This window comes from Microtus pennsylvanicus, chromosome 9 (assembly GCF_037038515.1).
Source record: "Microtus pennsylvanicus isolate mMicPen1 chromosome 9, mMicPen1.hap1, whole genome shotgun sequence".
In the NCBI taxonomy this organism is placed as follows: domain Eukaryota; kingdom Metazoa; phylum Chordata; class Mammalia; order Rodentia; family Cricetidae; genus Microtus; species Microtus pennsylvanicus.
This window is the reverse complement of record NC_134587.1, coordinates 101,602,502-101,624,852: the sequence shown is the minus strand read 5'-3', so window position 1 is coordinate 101,624,852 and position 22,351 is coordinate 101,602,502. Positions and strand designations below refer to the sequence as shown.

Here is a 22,351-nt window from a genome sequence, read left to right as displayed (position 1 = left end):
TGACCTGTAAAAATCACAGCAAATATTGAAAGATTGTGTAGTAAATTTGATCTCACAAATCAGGGTTTTACGAATTACAGCCCTGTGCCCGCCATCTTCAGGATCCTACCATGTTCTGTACTGGGAATCCTAGTGCGTTTTTACTTCACTTCTCTATATTGGCTTAAAAATGCATTTTTGCTTACTTGCACTTAGTAAGAAGGTTTATATTGTTAAGGAGAAGGTAACCTTTAAAATGTTACTCTATATTTTTAATGTAATACTTTATTAATTCTTTGAGAATTTTATATAATGTACCTTGACCATATTCCCTATATTACCCCTAACTACTCCTAGATCCATCCCCACTTCCTATGCCCTCCCAACTTTGTGTCCTTCTTTTTCAATTTAAGTACTCATTGAACCATATTGGTACACAACATAACAGATTTTTATTTTGTGTGTGTGTGTGCGCATGTGTGTGCACATGGGCATGTGTGTATATGCATGTGCATGTGTGTGTGTATGTGTGTGTGTGTGCATATGTGGGTGTCCACGGAGGCCAGGAGAGTGCATTGAATCTGCTGGAACCATTGCCCTCTGGAAGAGCAGGCAGTCTTAACCTCTGAGCCAACTCTCCAGCGCCTGGTTACATTGTGAACCATGAATGCAGAATGTCTATGTGTTGTCTGAAGTAGCTGGTTAGTATTACTCACATAACAGGCTTGGCTTGTGCCGTATCAGCTGTATGACCTTAGGTGAGTTACACTCCTCCAGGGCCCTGCATTAGCTTCTGTATAGTAACGCCAATAATGAGGCGTTATTGGCGTTAAGTGCTTAGCTCTCTGCCTGCCTTGGTACTCCATCACGGAAGCTACTAGAGTGATTTTACTGAAGTGATTGTGTTTAGCACTGTGACAAAAGGATAGTATGGGATAGTGAGAAATTATGCAAATATTTACATCCCATACCTAGAGATGGTACTGAGGGTGTTGGAATGGTATGCTAAAGGGCTAGTCAGCTGTGTCCTATCCCCTCTTGCCATGGCATGGCCATATGACTTAGACACTCTCCAGCCTCACTTGAGTCTGGGTTCTTCCTGAGACGAATGGGAAGCTTGATTGATTAGATCCAAACATTCACAACCACAGGCTGTCAGTGAACTGAGTGAGTCTGGTACCGAGGTGTGGCTCATTTTGTTTTGTTTTAACAAGCTGTTTGACTGTTTGAAAGCTAGGTAGTTTCCTGGTGGTGTCATGAGTTACTGATGGTCACCAGATGTCATATTAATGAACTGGGACAGGAATTGTTTGTTTGTCCCAATGAGGACAATATGAGGACAATAATGAGGCTGTATGTAACTAATTACATAATTATGAGTTATTTCAGTTTGGTCCTAGTAAAATTACATCACAGAACTCAGGCAGTTTTGAAGAGTTTACTAGCAAGATAAAAATAGTAATAAATGTTTTATATAGTTGACTCATACATTTAACATATATTTACTAAGCCTGAAAATAATGAACTCATTGCTCCATCCATTAAAAAAAAAACAACCCAGGTAATCCCTCCTCAAAAGACCTTTGTACCTCTGCTCTCAAGCACGTGTGCAGACTTGTACGTCTATAATTTTAATGAATTTCGTTCTTCTGATAAGCTAGCTCTGGACTTCCTAGTGATTAAATTAAAATCAGTAAAGCAGAGGAAGTAAAAATATGAGGGGCTGGAGAGCAGGCTCGGCAGTTAACAAGGGCCTGTTGTGCTTTCCTGAGGCTAGGAGTACAGATTCGAGGATCCGTGTCACAAGCCAGACGTCCAGTGTATCCAGTGTGTCTGCCACCCCAAAGAGAGTGGCAGAGACAGGATTGCAGCGGTGTGATGGCATCTAGATTAACCAAGAAAAGGAGAGCCCCAGATTTAGGAAGAACTCTAACTCAGAAACAATAGGCTGAGAAACAGAGGAGGACACCTGATGATACCCTCTTGTGGCCACTGAACATATGCACAAGTGCATGCACATGCGTGCACACGCACGTGCCTTTAAAAAAATCTTTAAAGCATCCACTAGCAGTTTTCTTGGATCGCTATACACATGTGTGAATGGGTATGTCTGTTAGAATACACACACACACACACACACACTCTGCTGAAATTATTTCACCGGATAATATATTGTAGACAATGTTGTTTGTATAGTTTTTTGTTCCTTTTCATGACTGTAAGGTGTTCCTTTGACTGGATGGTGACAGTCCTTTAAGCAGTCTCTGTGTGATCAGGCCCCCACTGCCAGCTTCCACAGTAACACTGAAGAGGGGGACTGTGTGCATGTTAGTGAGTCAGCTGCTGAGTCAGAGGAGATAGGCCTTGGCAGTTTGGGTTGAAATAAACAAAATGTTCTTCATGTGAGTTCACCCATCTGTACCCCCACCAGCAGGGTGTGAGCCTGTTTCTTCTCGGCTACCTTGTCTTCCACATCCGATCCGCTGAGTTATCACTCCCGGGGAGCCTGCTGAAAAGCACCGCGTCCTGGCTGGGGAAACGCTGATTAGATGGGTGATCATTGCTGTTTATTTGCATACATTCCAAAGAGTGAATATTGCTCCGAAGACCACTTTTTACACTATGTGTTTGCCGAATTAAATGGCTGTGTTGTTAAATGTCTTGGAGAGTGTTTTACTTTGCTTCAGAGCACAATTATAGCAGCCTAGAAAATCCTTCCAGTGTGAACGTGATCAACAAATTAAAGTTTCCATGGAGAGCCTTTCTCATAATGTCGCGAACCACACTCGCACATCCTGCTGTAGGATTGGCTGCCCCCACCTTATCATGTTATTCACATGCTGCTTTTCTTCTGGTATCTCTACGTGTTCTTTCTGGTGGTAGTTAATAGACTTGGGTTAAACCACAATTAGCCCTCTTAGTCTTCAAGTCTGTTAGCTGCTACTTGCTGTGTATAGCATGTATATCCACACACAACCTCTACATCCCAGAGTGAAAGCCTCAATGCTTCATGTATGAAAGCAAGGGTAGCTTGGTATCCCCCACAAAAGAAACCTGTCTTTCTTCTGCAAATTTAAGTCTTATTACCTAAACCCCGGAAAATCATAAGAGATATCCATGAGGACTTTTAGTCTTTGGGTTGTAGTGTAGTGCATGTTAAGGTAATAATTTTTTTTTATTTGCACATACTCTTCCATTGAGCTACATCCCAGCTTTTCAAATGTAACCCCCACAGAAACTTGGAAGGTTATTTTTCATGCTAATGTAGTCTCTTTTAAAATGAACTGTTATTCTGACAGTTGATTTGGGGGACAGGGGAGGTAGGTGGCCTTTATAAGAACAGCAGGAATTTCACCACTTTTTAAATGCTTTTTTTTCCTCCCTAATTTGACTTTCAAATGTGGTCTTTAACATGGCAACATCCTAATTCATTTACAGAGAACAGTGCTCCCATTGCCGACCCATTTGGGAGGAGTTGAAGCCATGGTGGTAGTGTTTATGGTGATGATTATACTTAGGGTCTCCAGAATAACTTAGGATTAATATTAAATTGCTTGGAGTTATTTAAACACAAAGACACACTTAAAAACTACGAGGCAGTTACCTTTTATGCCTTATTTCATAGCATATATATTACCTTCTATGCATCATTTCTTAGCTTATATGTTATCTTCTGGAGAAATTGTCTGCTTGTAGTTTCAGACTTGTGTTGAATTCAAAATTGCTTGATGCGTATCCACCCCAAGCCCTGCCACCCAGGGAAAGCAGATTGTTCTATTAGTCAAACCGTAGAACTTTGAGCCTTCTATGAAATGCAGTTTCCTTGTGTTATGTGTCTCTCCCGGCCCACCCCTTTTCCACCCATCCCAAACTCAGTGGCTGCTTGCACTAAGGGAACAGAAGCACTTTTGTTGTGCCATAGCACCCCCTAGCATCCTAATAATCTGGATTTTAAAAATCTCAACAAAGACTGAGGAGATGGTTCAGCGCATAAGGACGCTTGCCTGGCAAGCCCTGCAGCTTAAGTTCAGTCCCTGGAATCCATGGAAAGGTGGAAGGAGATAGTGGACTCTACAGTTAGCCCTTCTACCTCTGCACAGATGCTGTAGCACACCCGACCCTCATATCTGTCACATATGTGCACGCCAACAGGTAACATTCAAAGACTTAAATGAACGTCTTATGTTTTCAAACAAGCCATTAAGAGACTCCTGTGTGATATCTCGGATGTCATGGAGACCTGTGAAAGATCCTGTGGAAATGGCGGAGAATATGAGAGATCGCCATGGTTTCCACAGTCATTTGCCTTTGTTTGTATGTACTATGTGGTTACAGTCTGCAGCTGGACCTGCCTCGTAGTGGGGCGGGGAGAAGGTGCTGCCCGCTGTCGCCTGAGTGTCTCGCTTGTGTGTTGCAGGTCCTCCTCCCTGCAGCTGGCCTGCTGCAGTTACAGGACGTGAAGAAGACATGCTGCGAATTTTTAGAATCCCAGCTTCACCCTGTCAACTGCTTAGGAATCCGGGCTTTTGCTGACATGCACGCATGCACAGACCTCCTGAATAAGGCCAACACGTATGCAGGCAAGTGTAACAAGCCTTTGCAGGCAGGGTTTGAGACTGACGGGAAGCAAACCCCTGAGATCTCTGTGACTCCACAGTGCACTGTGGAGAGTCGTGTCAGGCTTCTGGGTCTGGGTGTAATAAAATTGTGTCTAAAACTTTAGAATGACAGAACTGCAAAATTGGAACGTAGGCTTAGGCTGGGGTCTACATGGTAGAACGCTTGCCTGCTAGGCATGGAGCTGTGGGTTTGATTCTCTAGAACCACAGAAACTGGGAGTGTTGGCTACAAATCCTTATAATCCCAGCACTGGGAGGCGGGGGTGGAGGACCAGGGGTTTAAGGCCATCCTTGTATACATAGTGAATTTAAAGCCAGCCTGGAGTACATAAGACCCTGTCTCAAAAAGTAAAACCAAATGAAAGTATTGGGACTGGATGGTAGGCTAGTTTGTTTATGGAAACACTGATGCCCTGAGCATTCATTCTCTCAACTGCATAAGCATATGAGAAAATGTATGCATGCCTAATTAGATTATTTTGCCTTTGTGATGTTTTATACCTTTTCTGCCGTATCCATGGAAACAATTTTTGTGGCCCAAAAATCTTCAAAGCACTGAAATCTTGTGTGTAGGACCCGGTTATGGCCTGTTTGTAGACACGGTGTCTTGACTGCCTGTGGTGTCTGCAGAGGGACGCCTGTGGCTGCTCTGCAGCCTGCTCAGTGTCCCTGTCTGCATCTAGAGAGGGGGGACTGTTTGCGTCCTCAGATGGAGCTAGAGGCCACAAAGGGAGCTTGTAATCTTTCCTTGAGTTTTTAAACATTAAAAATGCATGTTAAAATGGTTACAAAGAAGCTCCATAGTTTTTCAAACCATCTTCCTGGGAACAGCCTGACAGAGTCTGTGATTCACTGTCCGCTCGGTGGGAGCTGCCTTCCTTTGAGACTGGGTCTTACAGTGTCCTCTAGGCTGGCCTCATGCCGTAGCTGCTCTCCGTCACCTTCCCAGAGTGCTGGGGTTTTGACTATTTCACGTCACTCCTGGCTTGCAGATTCCTTGCTTAGTCGTTTTGTTTCTTGATGTGTGGGGTTTTGCCTGCATATCTCTGTGTACCTACCACATGTGTGCAGTGCCCACGGAGGCCAGAAGAGGGCATCAGAGCCCCCATGGTTGCGAACAGCAGTTTGTGTGCCAAGAATTGAACCTGGGTTCTCTGGAAGAGCAGCAAGTGTTCGTAACTGCTGATTCATTTCTCCAGCACTGAATTTCTTTTCAGTATTAGGAATTTAACCCAAGACCTGTGCTAGGCAAACTCTCTCCCAAAACCATAGTATCCCTTTCTCTTTTTTTTTTTTATGTTTTTACTGCGGCAGTCTCACTAAGTTGACTAGGAGTGCCTTGTACTCACAAAGCCCAGACAGGCCTTGAACCTGGGATCTACCTGCTTGGGAGGTTCCTGACTCAGCTGCCTCAGCTACTCAGCTGCCTCAGCTGCGGGTGTAAACTTTACAAATGTGCTGAGCTTCTCTGATCCTCCTCCCGAGTCCTGGGATTTCAGGCGCAAGCCACCATGCCCTGCTACTGCTGCCTTCTATATAGGCCCAATAATGCCTGTATTTTGTAGGGGGACCACCTACTGGACTAACTGTCCTTTGTAAAATTGCTTTGGGGGAAAATTCAAGCCGAGTTCCAGGAGGCTGATTTAGAAATGAGCTTTTCAAACCTGTGCTTAAGTAAATTGAGGAGTGTCCGTTACAGGCTGATGCCCAATAAACCTCTTCCATAATGTGAAATGTTAAATTCACTGATATGTTCCCTTTGTCAACAGTTCTGTTGTTCAGCCAAATAGAAAATATTCCTTACAGATGCAGTTCCTATTAGATGCGGTGTATGTGCTTTAAGGGGTTTACATTAGGACAGTGGAGGAGAACTTGTGTGTGCTGAGGTAGGGTGTTTTGCTTGTTTTGGAGCTTGTGTTATGTGTATAAAGCGATCATTGTTTAATGTGTTTGCCCCGGAGTCCCTGCTTGTTGATACTGCACTTGATAAATGTTGGTTCTCAAAGTGGAGGAGGGGCACCTGGGGAGAAAGTAAAGCGAGATGAAAAGTTAAGTGGCGTGTGGTTTTGTGCTGAGCTCGAAGGGGGGGTGTGCTGCTTCCTCGGGCCAGAACCAACTGCGGCACCGCTTACTGTGAATCTTATCTGTTCTTATCTTACTTAATTTCAGCCAGGTAGTGGTGGTGCACACCTTTAATCCCAGCACTCGGAGACAGAGGCAGGTGAATCTCTGTGAGTTCGAGGCCAGCTTGGTCTACAAGAGCTAGTTCCAGGACAGGTTCCAAAGTTACAGAGAAACCCTGCTTGAAAACCAATAATAATAATAATAATAATAATAATAATAATAATAAATCACAGATTTTTTTTGCATACTGCAGACTCTGAAGAAAACTTCTATGTTTGGAACATCTATGTCTTACTTTGTAGAGTCCTTCATAGTTATCTAGATTTCTTTTGAGAAAAAAATGATGTCTATAAAATTACACAGAAACATGGATTCTTCACTTTTAGCATGTTATATTTTCATTCAGAGTCTAGTCTTAAAGATTATATTGCTTTTGTATCATGATTCTGACTTTTATATTTGCTTGAGTTTCTTAGGTTTATAGATAACATTTTAAACTAACTTTTACTATGAAAAGGTATGTATGTGTGTGTGTGTAAATATATATATATATTTATTTATAAAATTGTGCTTCTAATCCAACCTTAAGAACTGTCAACTCCTAGATAATCTTTCAGCTATAACCCTCTTTCCTTCCCCCTCCTCTGTTGTTTTTTCACACGTAAACTCTGGAAAGAGATATACACATAGAATGTCATGTTGTCTTGAAGTAGTTGTCATAGTTCGTGCTTCACTACGTGGGGGTTCAAGGCCACTCTTGACTACATGAGATCCTGTCTCCAAAGAAAAGGAAGAGTGGGGTGGGGACGAGATAGGCTCTAAGGCTGCCATGATGAAAGCAGAGAATTGATGCCCCAGTTTAACCTCTGATGCCCACGTGTGCTGGAGCATCCCATACAGTAAACAAACAAACAAATAAAATATTTTTAAAAGAAGTCACAGATCCACTCATTGACATAATAATTGTGGATTAATGATAGCAGTAAAACTTTTTAAGTGGAAAATGTATCATGACTTCAGTCTGCTGACATACTGGGAGTATGTCGGTTTGGGGCAGTCTTCTCAGGTTTTTAGATGATTTGCATATTTTAAACATTTCCCAGGTCATTGAGATTTTAGTTTTTAAAGCTCTTTTTGGCAAACCAGAGATACAAAGGAGCTAAAAGTGCAGCATATCAGTTTAGAGGCATTTTAATAATTCTAATGAAAAAGACACCTTGGAAATTGGACTTTAATTATAAGTTGAAATATGAACCCTTTTTAGCCTGTCTTGCCAGTAGTTGAATTTCAGTTACAAGCAAATACGAGGGGAGAAACGTCTCTGAGTCCTAATCGTAGCCAATCGTCACCTGACTCGCCACTCTGAGGAGGAGAAACTACTTGGTTCCAGTTGTTGCTGAACTTTGGGGAAACTGGAAGGATCTAGAGCGTGTGCCCCAGCTGACATTCTGGGGTACTCTCAGCACTCCAGGCTTGTCAGCGCATGCCCCCTCCACCCTCCCCCTGGCATGGCACTATCTGCTCCCCATGTTTGAGATGTCTCAGTATTTTTATATGTGCTCTTTCCAGTGTCTTACTGTGGCATTGCTCTCCAGCTGCGTGGTGGAGGCAAAGGTCCCTGAGGCCACTGTGTCCAGTCCTTGGGGAGTCATCCAGCCCCTTAACCATTGCTCTATCTTGTCACCTTGTCATCTTGGTTCTGCACTCTGACCAGTGCCAGCGTTCTCTCTGCAGCCCATCTGCCCTTCTGTCTTTGCCGCCTGGGTTATCTCTTTCCTTCATGGTTTGTGCCTCCTGTCATCGAGTGTAGTATTGACACGTCGAGGCCCTGTCATCGCCCTGCAGCTGCTGTATTTCCTGCATGAATTGACTTGTCACCTCAGACTCTAATTCTAGTGCGTTCCCGGCTTTGTCGATATTCAGAACCTTTGTGCCGACCATCGTTCTCCCTTTTTTATTGTTCCATATTTCCTCATAAATCTGCCGTCTCTGATCGCAGAGACAACCCATGAATGCCCAGCTTACATCCACTATGATGTGTTTCAAAGCCAGCCTCTGTTCTGTGTCTGGCTCTGCCCAAGCGGCTGTGGGTGGTAGACAAGCAATAGGTTCCGTGTGCTTTGCTGCAGCTCAGAAGGTAACTGATATTTGGACTATGCCTTGCTCTATAAAAGTGACTCTGTCTGGCTTCCTTTCTGTTTTCTTTCCTTAAGACAAGCTCTCTCTCTGTAGATGAGGATGACCTCAGACGTGCACCAATCCTCGTGCCTCTGCCCCCTTGAGGGCTGGAATCACAGGTGTACCACCATGCTTGCCTGAAAGCAGTTAGACAAGATTTTATGCTGCTGAAAAGTTGAACTTAATTCAATTTTTTTGTGTCTACCCTCCTACAATTTAGGCAAGCAATCACTGCTTGGTATAAACATGTGTCAGACTGATTTGAATGCTGCTGTCTTGAAAGAAACACCATGTTGAGTGAGTGACTAAATAATGGTATTACCGGGCTTGGCTGAGTGATGTGCAGGCTGAAGCTGATCTTTGACGGTCTGTGCAGTGCTGATGTCTGCACAGTATCTTCAACGCAGTCCCCTGGAGAAGTGAAAGCACTGAGTCTACAGCACTTCTTAACCAATGCATGCAGACTTCAAATGCTGCTGCTTGTCGAGAGAATTAATCGTTCTCAGATTCCTTGCAGCCATCACGGCCCTCGCTAACTTCTTCCTAACCTGCACCCACGCTCTGCTCTGCTACGCTGGTGGTTTTCCTAGCAGAACTGAGTGATCTGTTTCCGTCCCCACCAAACCCCTCTGTTCACAAAGGTGTGGCAGTTAATATGGGAGGGTTTTCCCCCCCTAGAGATTGAGAATAAGACTCAGTGTTACCAGTTGTAGGTCCAGGTGCTGTCATTATTCATGCCCTTGCTGTGTGTTGCCTTGCTTTATTCACTTATTGAAGAGCTGTTTCCTTTGCTGGAGAGACACAAGAGAAAAGTTCAGCTGCTTTAGTGAGGGCAAGCCCTCACACACAGATGCGCTCATGAAGACGGCATGTATGTCTTGTGCATTATATATTGTAGTAGCTATGTCTAATATGTATTATATAATAATGATATACTATATAGGGTTGGAAATTATGCACTTGCCATATGTTATTGGCTCCAAGGGGGGAAAGCTTATTAAATGCCCGCAGGCTTTATTCAGTGGCCAGTGGTAGACAACTCCAGGCAGAATAACCGCTAGTGTCGCAGTGAAGCTGTGTGCTGGCTTGAGAATGTGGGAGGGAGAGGAGTAGACGTGATGAGCTGATAGCAGAGATTTGTAATAGAGTTAAGAACCAGAGTTAAAAAAATAGTACTTTAAAAAAACAGTTTATTATTTTTTAAAAATTGTATGTAGATGCGTATCTGCTTGTGGGTATGTGCCCATGAGTGCAGGTGCCTCTGGAGGCCAGAGGTGTCAGATCCCCAGGGTCTGGACTTATAGACGGCTGTAAACCACCTGAAATAGGTGCTGGGAACTGAACTTGGGTCCCTGGAAGAGCTGCAAGTGTTCTTAACCACCGAACTTTCTCTCCAGCTCCAAAGTAAGCAGTAGTTGAGTGAAGCAAGATGGTAAGTATGAGAAGAGAGATAGAAAACTGTGAAATGACCTGCTTCTCTGTCCTCTGAGATGTGAAGAGTGTCTTCTCTGGACCTTGTGACAGATACTGAGCTTGTGTTGGGCGGGTTAATCCAGTCATGTTGGCCTTCAGTTGATGGGGTATTCAGTGAGAGTCAGTAATTTAATCGTGCCCGTGGACATGTAAACTGCTTATCCCATTCTGTGCCCACATCAGATCATAGTCATTGTATTAAACCAGTTTCTTGCTGTGACAGAATACTTGAAAAAGCAAAAGAGGAAGGCTTTGTTTGGGTCCGTGGTTTCAGAGGGCTCAAGTCTTTTGTCAATGGGCACGTGTGTGGTGGGGCAGGACATGTTGGTAGAAGCACATGGCAGAGGAGAGAGGATCCTTTTATTTATGCAGGAAGCAGGGAAGCCAAGACGAAGGGCCTGGCAACCAGATATCCCCTTTGTGGGACAGAGAGATGAGAACACTGACTGTTCTTCCAGAGGACCCATATTCAGTTCCCAGAATGCACCCGTGGGTCACAACCATCTGTAACTCCAGTTCCAGGAGATGCAACACCCTCTTCTGTCCTTTCTGGGTACCGGACAGGCATGCGATGCATAGGCATCCATGTGGGCAAAACATCCCTACACATGAAATACATAATAATAATTTTAAAAGAAATTTAAATTTCTTCAGCTATAGGTCCTTCGGAGATAACCCTCCCCCCATGTTCTACTTCTTCCATCTAAACCCTGCCCCTAAAGAGATCAAAACTGTAACAGTTGTGAAACCAAGTTCATTTCTGGATTCCCTGTTCCGGGAAAGCCTGGTCATTGAAGCCTACGTTCATAGCCAGTGTAGTAATGAAGATCTCTGGCCTTACTGTACAGAGAATTCCCCAAAACTGGGAGTTCGTAGGATAGGGAAAGGACATTTGAGAAAAAGTGGATACTCTATGAAATTTTGAAGAGGCTCATAAGAGATGTATATTAATTTTGTTCTGCTGAATGTGGCAGACAGAAGTAACATCGGTATTATAAGAGGCAGAAAAATAGAACGTCAAGAATTAATGGTTAAGGCTGGAGAAATGACTCAGCAGTTAGGAATGCTTGCCGCACCAAGCAGTGGTAGCACATGCCTTTAATCCCAGAGGCAGAGGCAGGCAGACCTCTGTGAGTTTGAGGCCAACCTGGTCTACAGAGTAAGTTCCAGTATATAGTCAGACTGTTTCACAGAGAAACTTTGTCTCAAAAACAACTACAACAGATTCCAGCACCCATGCTGGTCAGCTCACAACTGCTGCGGGTCCAGCTCCAAGGCATCTCATGGCTGCTTCTCCCTCCAGTACACATTGTCAGTACACATTGAGCATGCTCACACACATGCACGTAAAGGAAAATCTTTCTTGCTGAGTACGGTGGTGTGCGCTTTTGAGTTCAACACTTTGGAGGCAGAGACAGGTAGAGCTCTGAGTTTGAGGCCATCCTGGTCTACATTGAGAATTCTAGGCCAGCCAGGGCTAGTTTTTATGTCCTTGGAGAGGAGGGAACTCAGTTGAGATTATACCTCCGTAAGACCAGGCTATAGTTAGACCTGTGGGCCTGCCTTTCCTTAATTAGTGATTGATGTGGACGGGTCCAGCCCCTATGGGCGGTGCCATCCCTGGGCTGGTATAAGAAAGCAGGCTGAAAAGGTCATAGGAACAAGCCAGCAAGCAGCACCCCTCCATGACCTCTTCATCATCTTTTGACTCCCCAGGTTCCTGCCCTGACTGCCGTAGGGGATGAACTGTGAAATGGAAGCTTAAACAAAATACACCTTTCCCCTCCAAGTTGTGTTTGCTCATGGTCCTTCGTTACAGTGGTAGTCACCCTGATTAAGACACCGTGTGCAGGGGGTGCATGCGAAGGAACTTCCGGTAGTTGCTCTCGCGTTGATGTGCCTGTCCCTTCATTTTGTTGACGGCCTAATGATTCATTATGAAAAACTTGGAGATTGTTCACACACACTGTGCAGCTCGTTTCCGATGGCTTTTAAATTTCTTGACCCACTCAGTGTTAGGTTTGTTGTGGCACTGCTGAGAAAGAGTCAAGAGGACTTGCTAATCCACGTTAGTGGCTGAAGAGACCGTGGGGCAGGAGGGACAAGCAGGATCATTCGCATATCTGCAAGATGAAAAAGTTCTAGGATGTGTTTTACGACAATATGTGTTTGTGACATTACTGAACAGGACCTTGGAAAATAAAGTGGCACATTCAGGCACAATTAACAGAAGGAGGGAGGGTGGTGAAGTGGCCCACCAGATACAGCACTTGCTGGACGGACCTGACCGCCTGAGTTGAGCCCTGGGACACACGTAAAGGCTGTAGGAGAGAACAAAGTTGTGGCTCCTGTGCTCAGTGGCATGTGAGTACCCCACGTCACACATATGCCCACACACACATGTACACGCACACAGAGAATTTCTTTTAAGAGAGGGAGAAGGAAGAACAGTCAACCCATTTAGTCTTGGCATCAGTAGAGCCATCAAGACATGAAGGGGACCTGGGATGTCAAGCAGGTGACTGTGGGCTTTGATTTTCTTTCTTCTACTGATGAATTATGCTAATGTTTTTGTAATCTTACTGGGCATTTGTGTATGGTCTTTGGAGAACTGTCTATTAACCCTTACTCATTCTTTAAATTGCGTTGTATGATGTTTGTTTTAGATACAAACTCATCACATATGTGATTTGCACATGCTTTTTCCTATTCCATACAAGATTTTATCAGTTACTTTTATGTCTTTCTTGTGTATATTGTCATAGACACATATCTCCCTTCTTTTGGGCACCAATTTGTTGGGGGAGACAGCTCATTTGTTTCCCCGCTGCTCAGACCCAAATAATCACTCTGAAACTATATTAATTATAGCACTGCTTGGCCTTTTAGCTTAAATGTATTTCTAGATAACTCTTATATCTTAAATCAACCCATTTCTATTAATCTGTGCATCAGCATGAGGTCATGGCTTACCGGCAATGTTCCACTGTCTGTCTCCTCTGTTGGCAGCTACATGGTGTCTCCCTGACTCTGCCTTCTATCTCCCAGCATTCAGTCCTCCCAAACCCCCGCCTAGCTCTTCTATGCCGTAACATAGGCCAAAGCCACTTCTTTATTCATTAACCAATAAAAGCAACACATATACAAAAGGATTTCCCACATCAAGCATACACGATTTGTATAACATTGTATAGCTAGCATATTATATATACTAGTCTACCTTACTTTCTCTTATTTAGTCATATTTCCTAAAGCTATTTTTATATTGTGAGCTTCCCTTTTAATATATGCAGAGTATTCCAGTGCATGACTATGCTTCATTTTAAAAATCATTTACTGATGAACTTTTAATAATTATATCTGTGCGCGTAATATGCTCAAGACTCCAGATTTGAACCCAGTAGTGTCATCTCCTAGTCTCTGCCCCCAATAGTGTGACAGTGGATAACTTGGGGCTTGTCATTCCCAAATGACTAGTGTGCTTATGGGAGGAGATTGAGTACAGCTCTCTGTGAAACTATGCCCATGTACCCTCTAACCTTCAGTCTATCTCTGTCTCTCTGTCTCTATGTCTCTGTTTCTCTCTCTCACACACACATACACACACTCAAACTCATGGTAGAGGTTTTTAAGACTCTTTGGTCTCCATGGTTTTGCGGATTAAGGCTGGAGAGGAAATGTTCTACCATGTCATTTTTATTTTATTAGTAGTGGTTATAATATGAGAAATTTCATGTCAGGAGCTAAGCACCAGAGCGCAATCAATTGGATCCACAGCATGTAAGCATACAAAATAACAGATGGGCGGTTATCTTCCTGTCTGCCGTGGTTTCCATTCAGACGTGTTTTCAGTTGGTTTTTCATATCTATATATTTGCACATGCATTGAGAATTGCCATTATTAGTTAAATAAGATTCATAGTAGTTGTTCGTGTGTGTGTGTATTAGGGAAGTCGCTTGCCCTATGCTGAGAGTATCATATAAACTTGAAGTATGTCTTCCAAAGGTCCTGAGTTCAATTCCCAGCAACCACATGGTGGCTCACAACCATCTGTAATGACGTCTGGTACCCTCAGAATATTGTATACATAATAAATAAATATTAAAAAAACTTCAAGTATGGTTTCATCTCAATCAAAGCTTAGAAGGCCAAGAAGTTTTCTTTAGGGATGTATTTTGGATGTTGCCTGTTTCCATAACAACTTTGTACAGCTTTTTTTGCCCTTAAAAGTTTGATAATTAAACTTTTGCCCCTAAAATGATAAAATTTGCTTTATTTAATTTTTGATTATTATCTGTGTATATGAGTGTGTGTAGGTGTGGTGCACGTGTGGAGGTCAGAGGGTGGCTCTCTGGAACAGTTCTCCCCGTCACTTTTATGTGGGCTTTCCCAACTAGACTCAGGGATTCAGATTTGTGTAAAAACACTTTACCCACTGAGCCATCCCATCGGCCCTTACATTTTAAATTTACTTACTTGTGTATGCCTGAGTGTCAGTGTTGGTGTAAGTGTGTGTGTGTGTGTGTGTGTGTGTATATATATATATATATATATATATATATATATATGGAGCAGATGGGGCATTGAATGCCCTCCTCTGTTGCTTTTCACTTGTGCCTTTGAAGCAGAATCTCTCCGTAAACCTTGAGCTTCTATTTTCCTGGCTAGGCTAGAATCCAGCTAACCCCAGCCATCCTCCTGTCTCCCTCCATACCCTGACCTGGGGTTCTAGGCACTCACAGTATGCTTGGGTTGTTACGTGTGTGACAGGACCTCAAGTGTGGTTCTCGTGGTTGCACACAGCAAGCACCCTTACTGCTAAGCCATCTCCAGCCTCTTGCTTCACTTCAAAGAGAGTATGCCTAGATGCTTTGGGTCTTTTTTCCTTACCCCAAGACGTGTCCAGCCTGTCCACAGCCTTCATGCACACAGAGATAACTATGAACGTGTCCCACCACAAAACCAATAAACTACTTAAAACCTTGTGAGATTGTATGTGAGTGTATGATTTGTTAACTGTTTGTTAGTGCTGTACTCAAGTGTGAACTTTGTAGATGACGACATCTGTAGCCATGTCAGAAGGTTGGGCAATTCTGCATAGCATCCTGGGGCCTAACCTTCAGTGGCCAGCATGACCGGCAGATCCATATAAACGTGTGTGTATGTGAGTGTGTGACAGTGCACACGTGTGCAATGACTCTTGATCGTGGGTCTTACCATTGCGGAACACTTGTCTAGTGTTCCTACAGGAGCTCCATTCCAGTTCATAATAATTTAAAAAAAAAAAGGAGGAGCTTTTTTTTTTCTGTTGTTTCTGGTTTCTGGCAGTGCTTGGCAGAAGGTCACACCAAGGATCCGTTCTTCACCATTTTTTTTTTTTACTATAAAAGATTGTAAAAGATGAGAAGAGATAGAGCTAGGCCTTGTGGCTGGGGCCTGTAACCCCAGTACCGAGAAGGCTGAGGCAGGAGGTTTCTGTGAGTTCGAGGACAACCTGAGCTATAGAATGAGACTCTCTCAAAAAAAAATCAAACTATGAAACTAGGAAGAAGGAGGGAAGAGTGAGACTATCTCCCAAAAAATCAAACTATGAAATTAGGAAGAAGGAGGGAGGGAAGAGGGAAGGAAAGACCAAAACGGGGGAAACAGCAAATGGGAGAGAGGGAAATGAGACCCAGGCGTCGGGAGTACATCCGACGAGCAGAGAGCCATCCTGGGCTGGCTCAGGGCTGGCGGCCCTGGGTACACATGAGCCACGTTGCTTTGTGTGGCGGAACCAGCTCCCTTTAACTGGTTGTAGGCCAGTGTGTAGAACCGTGTTGTAGCTGTGACCGTCAGTAAGTACTGTGACTGGATAACATCGTCAAGGTTGCTTACTTGTACTGGAAGTCTAAGGACCAGTAGTGCTCATCTTCACGTGTGCCTTCCAGAGACTCAGACAGTCCCTTGGTGCCACCTGCTGGACTGGAGTACCTGGTCCTGGGCGATGTGTCACAGGTAGCAGTCAGTACAGTGGCCAGTTAATGCAGCAGCAAGACTTTAAAGCAGCCATCAGCGCCCCCGTGTTTGCTGCTGCAGTTGGCCGCTTGCCTTCGAAAGGAAGGGTCACGTGGGGAATAGTGATTCTGCTGAGGGAAGACTAGCAGTGGGAATTAGAAGGGCTGTCGCTGAAAAAAACAGACAAAAAAGAATTAGAAAGAATTTTTAAAGCATCTGTATGTCTGCAATTGGACAAGTTAAACTTGAATTTTTTTTTGCTTTTTGGTTTTTTTTTTTTGCTTTTCCTTTAGACTAAGTTGTTTTTGAGACAGGGTCTTAAGCAGCCCAGGCTGGCCTCAAACTTGCTGTGGTAGCCAAGGATGACTTTGAACTCATAGTCCTCCTGGCCCTGTTTCCCAGCTGCTGGGGTGCGAGTGTGCTCTGAGGCACGGCCACACCCAGCTGTAGCTTTGTTAATACTCTCTAAGGAGTGGTCTTCTGTGTCAGGGCGGCTGTGATGTTTCTGCAGTGATGTGATGTTTTGTAGTAACTGACTGTTTTCTGTGCCCCTCTGACCTCCTGATATGCTAGTACAGAGTGCACCATGGATGGAGACCCCAGGGCTTGGGATGGAGTTTACTACTGCTCTGAGTTCTAATTTATGTAATTGCCGAAGTGTGGTTTGTTTGTTTGTTTTTTAATTCACCAAGTCTTGTTTTGAGTGAGTACTTTTTTTTTTTATCATGAAGCAGAGACTGAGATGAACTATATAGTGGTAGCGCAGGAAGATCGTGTTCCCTCCATTAGCCTCATCTGCTGGAGTACGTTTGAGAGGTGCAAGAGCCTAGCAGTCTCGCTTTCATTTCAGATTTTAAGTTTGCAGAAGAAACTTAGCAAAAAACATTATAGACCTACTCGTAGAGGTGAAATACTGCTAGGACCGAGGGGCCGGATTTTATGTTAGTTTGCCATAGGTCTAGTATCTGCTGTTTGTTTTTCTATTTGAATTTCCAAATTGCTGCACATAAATATTTTTAGAGTTATGTGCCAGTTTGCCATATTTTCCACAAAGTGAATTTGTTCCTCGGTGTTCAGAGCTTTTGGTATAAAGACTCTCGTTCTAAGGCCTGGGGATGTGTTCAGCTGAGAGGTGTTTGCCGAGCATGCATGAAGCCCTGCATCTCCACCACTAGAAGAGCTGGGTGTGGTGCTGCCTGCCTGTAGTCTGAGGTAGGAGGGGTAGAGCTGAGTGGTTCAAAAGTTGAAGGTCATCTTTTGACTACGTACCAAGTTCTAGGCCAGCCTAGGATGCATGAGACCCTGTTTCAAATTTAAAATTAAAAAAAGGAAAATGTCATTAGGCTTTCTAAAAAGTTACTTTATGTGTATGAGTGCTTTATCTATGTACATATATTTCTACCATATCCACGCAGCAACTGTGGAGGCCAGAAGCAGGGATGTTATTCCTTTGAACTGGAGTTAGAAACAGTAACGAGCCACCACGGGGTGGTGGGAACCAAACCTCTGCCAGAGCGGCTGGTGATCTGAACCACCAAGTCCTGGCTCCAGCCCCCTTTAATGCTGGCTGACACAGGATGTTGCTATGTTGCCTAGGCTTCTGTAGCTCTCACCGTGTCCATGAGTTCTTCATCCGTCTGCCTCAGCCCCTCAAGTGTGTCCCACCATGCCATCTTGCTATGCTTTTCTCATATGTATTCTTTCCCTTTCCCATACTGACGTGTTTTGCATGGGGTGGAGACTTGCCCCAGCCAGAGTGTGGGGGACAGTAGACAGTGTGTGGTCAGTCATTCTCCTAGGGATGAAACTCAGTTCCCCATGCTGACGGCGTGGATGGCAAATGCCTTTCCTCACTGCGCTACGTTGCTGCTGCTGTGTGATTATTGTTTTATTTTCTCCATTCCTTCAGACAAGAGTCTCTGTACCTCATGCGAACCTGGAACTCACAGATAACCCCCTGCCTCAGTCTTTTAAGTGCTGGGATTACAGGCACTAGCCGCTCTAAGGAAAGGCTGGTGGCTGGTGAGATGACTTAACAGGCAAGAGTCTTAGTATCCTGAGTCCCATCCCTCGCACCTACCCGGTGAAAGGAAAGAGCCAAGTCATGCAAATTCAAGTGGCTCCCCCCCCCCACTTGCATGCATGCACACACTCAAATAAGTGAATAATTTTGTGAAAGCAAAACCTTCAGTGTGACTTTTTTTTTTTTGCATAAATGTCTGGTGAGGTCATGGAAATGTAGAATGGTGTTTTCTGATGTAGAAGGGATTGTGGTCCATTCTTCATACCCAAAACCCCACTAAATGACTTTTTTATACTACTGTTCCTTAAATACTAGATATCTCTTGATTCGTATCTTGGATTTTTCCAATACCAACTTGACCTTTTTTTGCAATTAACTTCTGCAAATTTAACCACACGTTTCTCATTCATATTGTTTTATTACATTGTTCTTTTTAAAGTGATTTTATTTTTAGAACAATTTTAGGTTTACAGAAAATACTAGAACAAAGTACATATACTATATACTTCTTAAGTTCCTCTATTCCTGGTAGCTTCCTGTTATAAACACTGTGGGATATTTCTTATAGCTATTAGGCCAGTATGGACATTATTAGTAAAAGTCTGTAATTTAGCATGATAAACTGGACAAAGAAAAACCTCAACCCTACACAAAGAACTTTAGGTAGCTAAGGAAAACTGGGAACACAAGAGGTGGCCGTCCCCAAACACAGAAATTGTTTTGCTTGTTTGTTTTTTGAAACAGGGTTTCTCTGTGCAACACCTATAGCTGTCCTGGAACTCCCTCTATAGGATCTCGAACTCACAGAGATCCACCTGCCTCTGCCTCCCATGTGCTGGGATTAAAGGTGTGCGCCACCACCGCCCGACCACAGCAATTATTAGTGCAGTGCCAGTGAGTTGTGAGAACATTCATATAGCATTATATGGACTGAACAGGTTATATTTAGGAATATGTGTGTGTACAAATAAATATGCATGCAGTAACAATTAACGAATGCACAGGCCATGAATCTGAAGGAGAGGGATCAGGGAGGGGGGCTGTATGGGAGAGCTTGGAGGGAGGAAAGGGAAGGAGAAAATCTCAAAAAATTGTCTATAGTTTATAGCAGTATTCATTCTTTGTGTTGTTCTTTCTGTAGGTCCCGGCATATGTGTAATGACACCCACCATTCTGATCTGTAACTTTCTCTGTAGTTTTTACTATTCTAGGGTATCTTCATCTTCTAATTGTATAGTTTAATAGCTGTTCAGATTGTCTTCCTTTGTTTAGTAGTACGTACTGAAGGGTCTTTATTTTGATGGCTCATTGGCTCAGTTATGTGCCATTGAATGAGCCAGGTCTGGTGACGCAGGCCTGTGATTGCAGCAGCTTGGGAAGCTGAGGCAGGAGGATTGTAACTTCAAGGCCAGCCTGGGCTACAAAATGAATTCAAGGTCAGTCTGGGCAATTTAATAAGAGGCTGTCTCAAAATAAAAAGTGGGAAGAGGGCTGATGATATACTGCTCAATAGTGCTTGTCTGGCATGAACCAGGCCCTTAACCCCTAATTCTGTTCAATAATGTTACTGTAGTTTGTGTATCCAAAATGTCACTGGTTACCTCAGAGTCTTTTGAAGTTGTTAGTGTGTCCACATGAAACATATAACGATGAAACTCCAGGTGAGATCATTTGGAATATTAAAGAATAACAATTTGGGATACAGAGTATAGCTCAGAGGCTGATATGACTGTGGAAGAAAGGAGAAGGTCAGAAGGATGTGTGTGTGTGTGCGTGCGTGCATGTGTGTTGTAATATGAGCGGCGGGGCTGCGTCTCCAGCACCCCAGCCGCCTGCTAGCTTATGCCCTGAAATAATTACACGGACACTGTATTCTTTTAAGCACTGCTTGGCCCATTATATCTAGCCTCTTCTCGGCTAACTCTCGCACCTGGACTATCCCATTTCTAATAATGTGTGTAGCACCCCTAGGTGCACTTACCAGGAAGATTCTAGCCTACATCCATCCTGGGTCGGAGCTTCATCAATTGTGTCTGCCTGGGAGAGGGGAGCATGGCCTCTGAGTTCACTTCCTCTTCCTCCCAGCATTCTGTTCTGTTTATTCCACCCACCTATGTTTTAACCTATCAGGGCCAAGCAGTTTCTTTATGACTTAACCAATGAAATCAACAGATTGAGATATGACACCCCTACATCACATGTGTGTGTGTGTGTGTGTGTGTGTGTACACATGTGTGCACGCGCATCTATACCATGCATGTGGAGCCTCAGCTGTCATTCTTCAGGAGCCCTAGAGATCCTCTTCCCTCCATTTTGCTCCCTCCTGAATCCCGCCGCACACCACCATACCTGACTTCCTTTCCCCCCCATACCTGGCTTCTGGGGCTTGAACTCAGGTCTAAGCACTTTACTGACAGCTCTGTCTCCATCTCCCATATCAGGGTTTTATTAGGAAAGAAAGATGTTATATAAGTGGTTTGGCAGGGAGCCAGCATGTTGCAAGATCTGTCCTGTTCTGATTGGCAGGCTGCAGTGGTTTCTAGGTAAGAGGACTTTGGAGTTCAGCCCTGGTCTTGTAGTTTTGAACTGGGCTTGAGTCTGGGGAAGACATAAAGAGCTTGAGTGGTTTCTCTCTGGACAACTTTGACTTTGTTTTGGTTAAATATGATATAAATGACTCCATGTTGTCTGATAGACATTTATAACTGCGGCAAATCTGTTTTTAAGTTTAAAATTTTTAATTACTGTACAAAGTGGCCCATTTTCTTGTGTCATTTTCATACATCTTATTTTCCTTGATTCCCTCCAATACTGGGTACTATTTCTCTTCCCCCTCCATGCTTGTTTCTTTCTCCCTCCAGTGTACCCATCCCTTCCACTTCCATATCTCATGTGTTTAATTCCTCTCCCTTTCTGCCCTCCCCCCATCTCCTGGGTCCTTTCCTAGTGTCTTGGTCCTTATTCCTGTGTAGATATACATATGTAAACATTGAAGCAAGGATCTGCATAGGAGAGAGAACACACGGTATTTGTCTTTCAATTCTGGGTAATTGTTTTTAATAGAGTTTTTTCCTTCAACTTTCATAATTTCATTTTAATGACTAAATATAAAGATGTAGGGCAAAGGAACCCTTACTCACTGTTGGTAGGAGTGTGTACTGGTGCAGCCCCTAAGCAAATAAATATAGGGGTTTCTCAAGAAGCTAGAAATAGATCTCCCACATGGCCCAGCTGTACCAACCCTGGACGTAGTCTTAGAGGACTCCGCAACTTACAGAGACTGCTTGTGTGTTCATTGCTGCTCTGTTCACAGCAGCCAGGAGGCGGAGTCATCTGCCTGGATGTCCATCCGCAGATGAGTGCTAGGTCGTGAAAACGGGCCTCATAGACGCAGTGGAAGTTTATTCAGCTGCTGTAAATCACTGTGTGTGGGCTTTTTAAAGTTTGTGATGTTATTGTATTACAGTGCCGGGGCACATGCCATGGCACATGTGGAGGTCAGAGGTCAGTCAATTTGGGAGTCAGTTTTCTCCTTCCACCCTGTTTTTGAGGCAAGGCATCTTTTTTCTGCTTGATGCTTACTCCAGGCTGGCTGGCCCACGAGCTTTTGGGTGGTTCTCCCGCCTCCATGTCCCATCTTGACTTGGTGGTTTCTGGAGCTCAAGGAGAGACTTCTGTGGCCAAGGTTACTTGCTGTTCCCAAGTTAGTTTTTGCTTTTGTTTTTCTTTTCCCTTTCTCAAGGCAGTGAGAGTTTCTGTTACCATGTATCTTTGCCAGTATTTGATATTGTCAGTGTTTAGAGTATTTTATTTGTTTGTTTGGAGACAGGGTCTCACTGTGTAGCTCCTCGGTGGCCCGAGGCTGCTGTATATGGTGAGGGCATCTTTTGATGTGCCTATTTTTCACCTTTACATAATCTTTGATGTATCTATTTAGATCTGTTTCCCACTTGGAAA

The 22,351-nt window shown here is 43.8% G+C and overlaps 1 protein-coding gene across 2 annotated transcripts in view; it reads left to right on the top strand.

Annotated features, from left to right (window-relative positions):
* Positions 1–22,351, top strand: part of Klhl2 (kelch like family member 2) — a 116,607-nt gene that overhangs the window by 68,090 nt on the left and 26,166 nt on the right. For both annotated transcript variants that reach the window (XM_075986879.1, XM_075986880.1), the window contains exon 5: positions 4,397–4,559. In XM_075986879.1, coding sequence (XP_075842994.1) covers positions 4,397–4,559 — 163 coding nt within the window. The remainder of the gene's footprint in view (positions 1–4,396; positions 4,560–22,351) is intronic.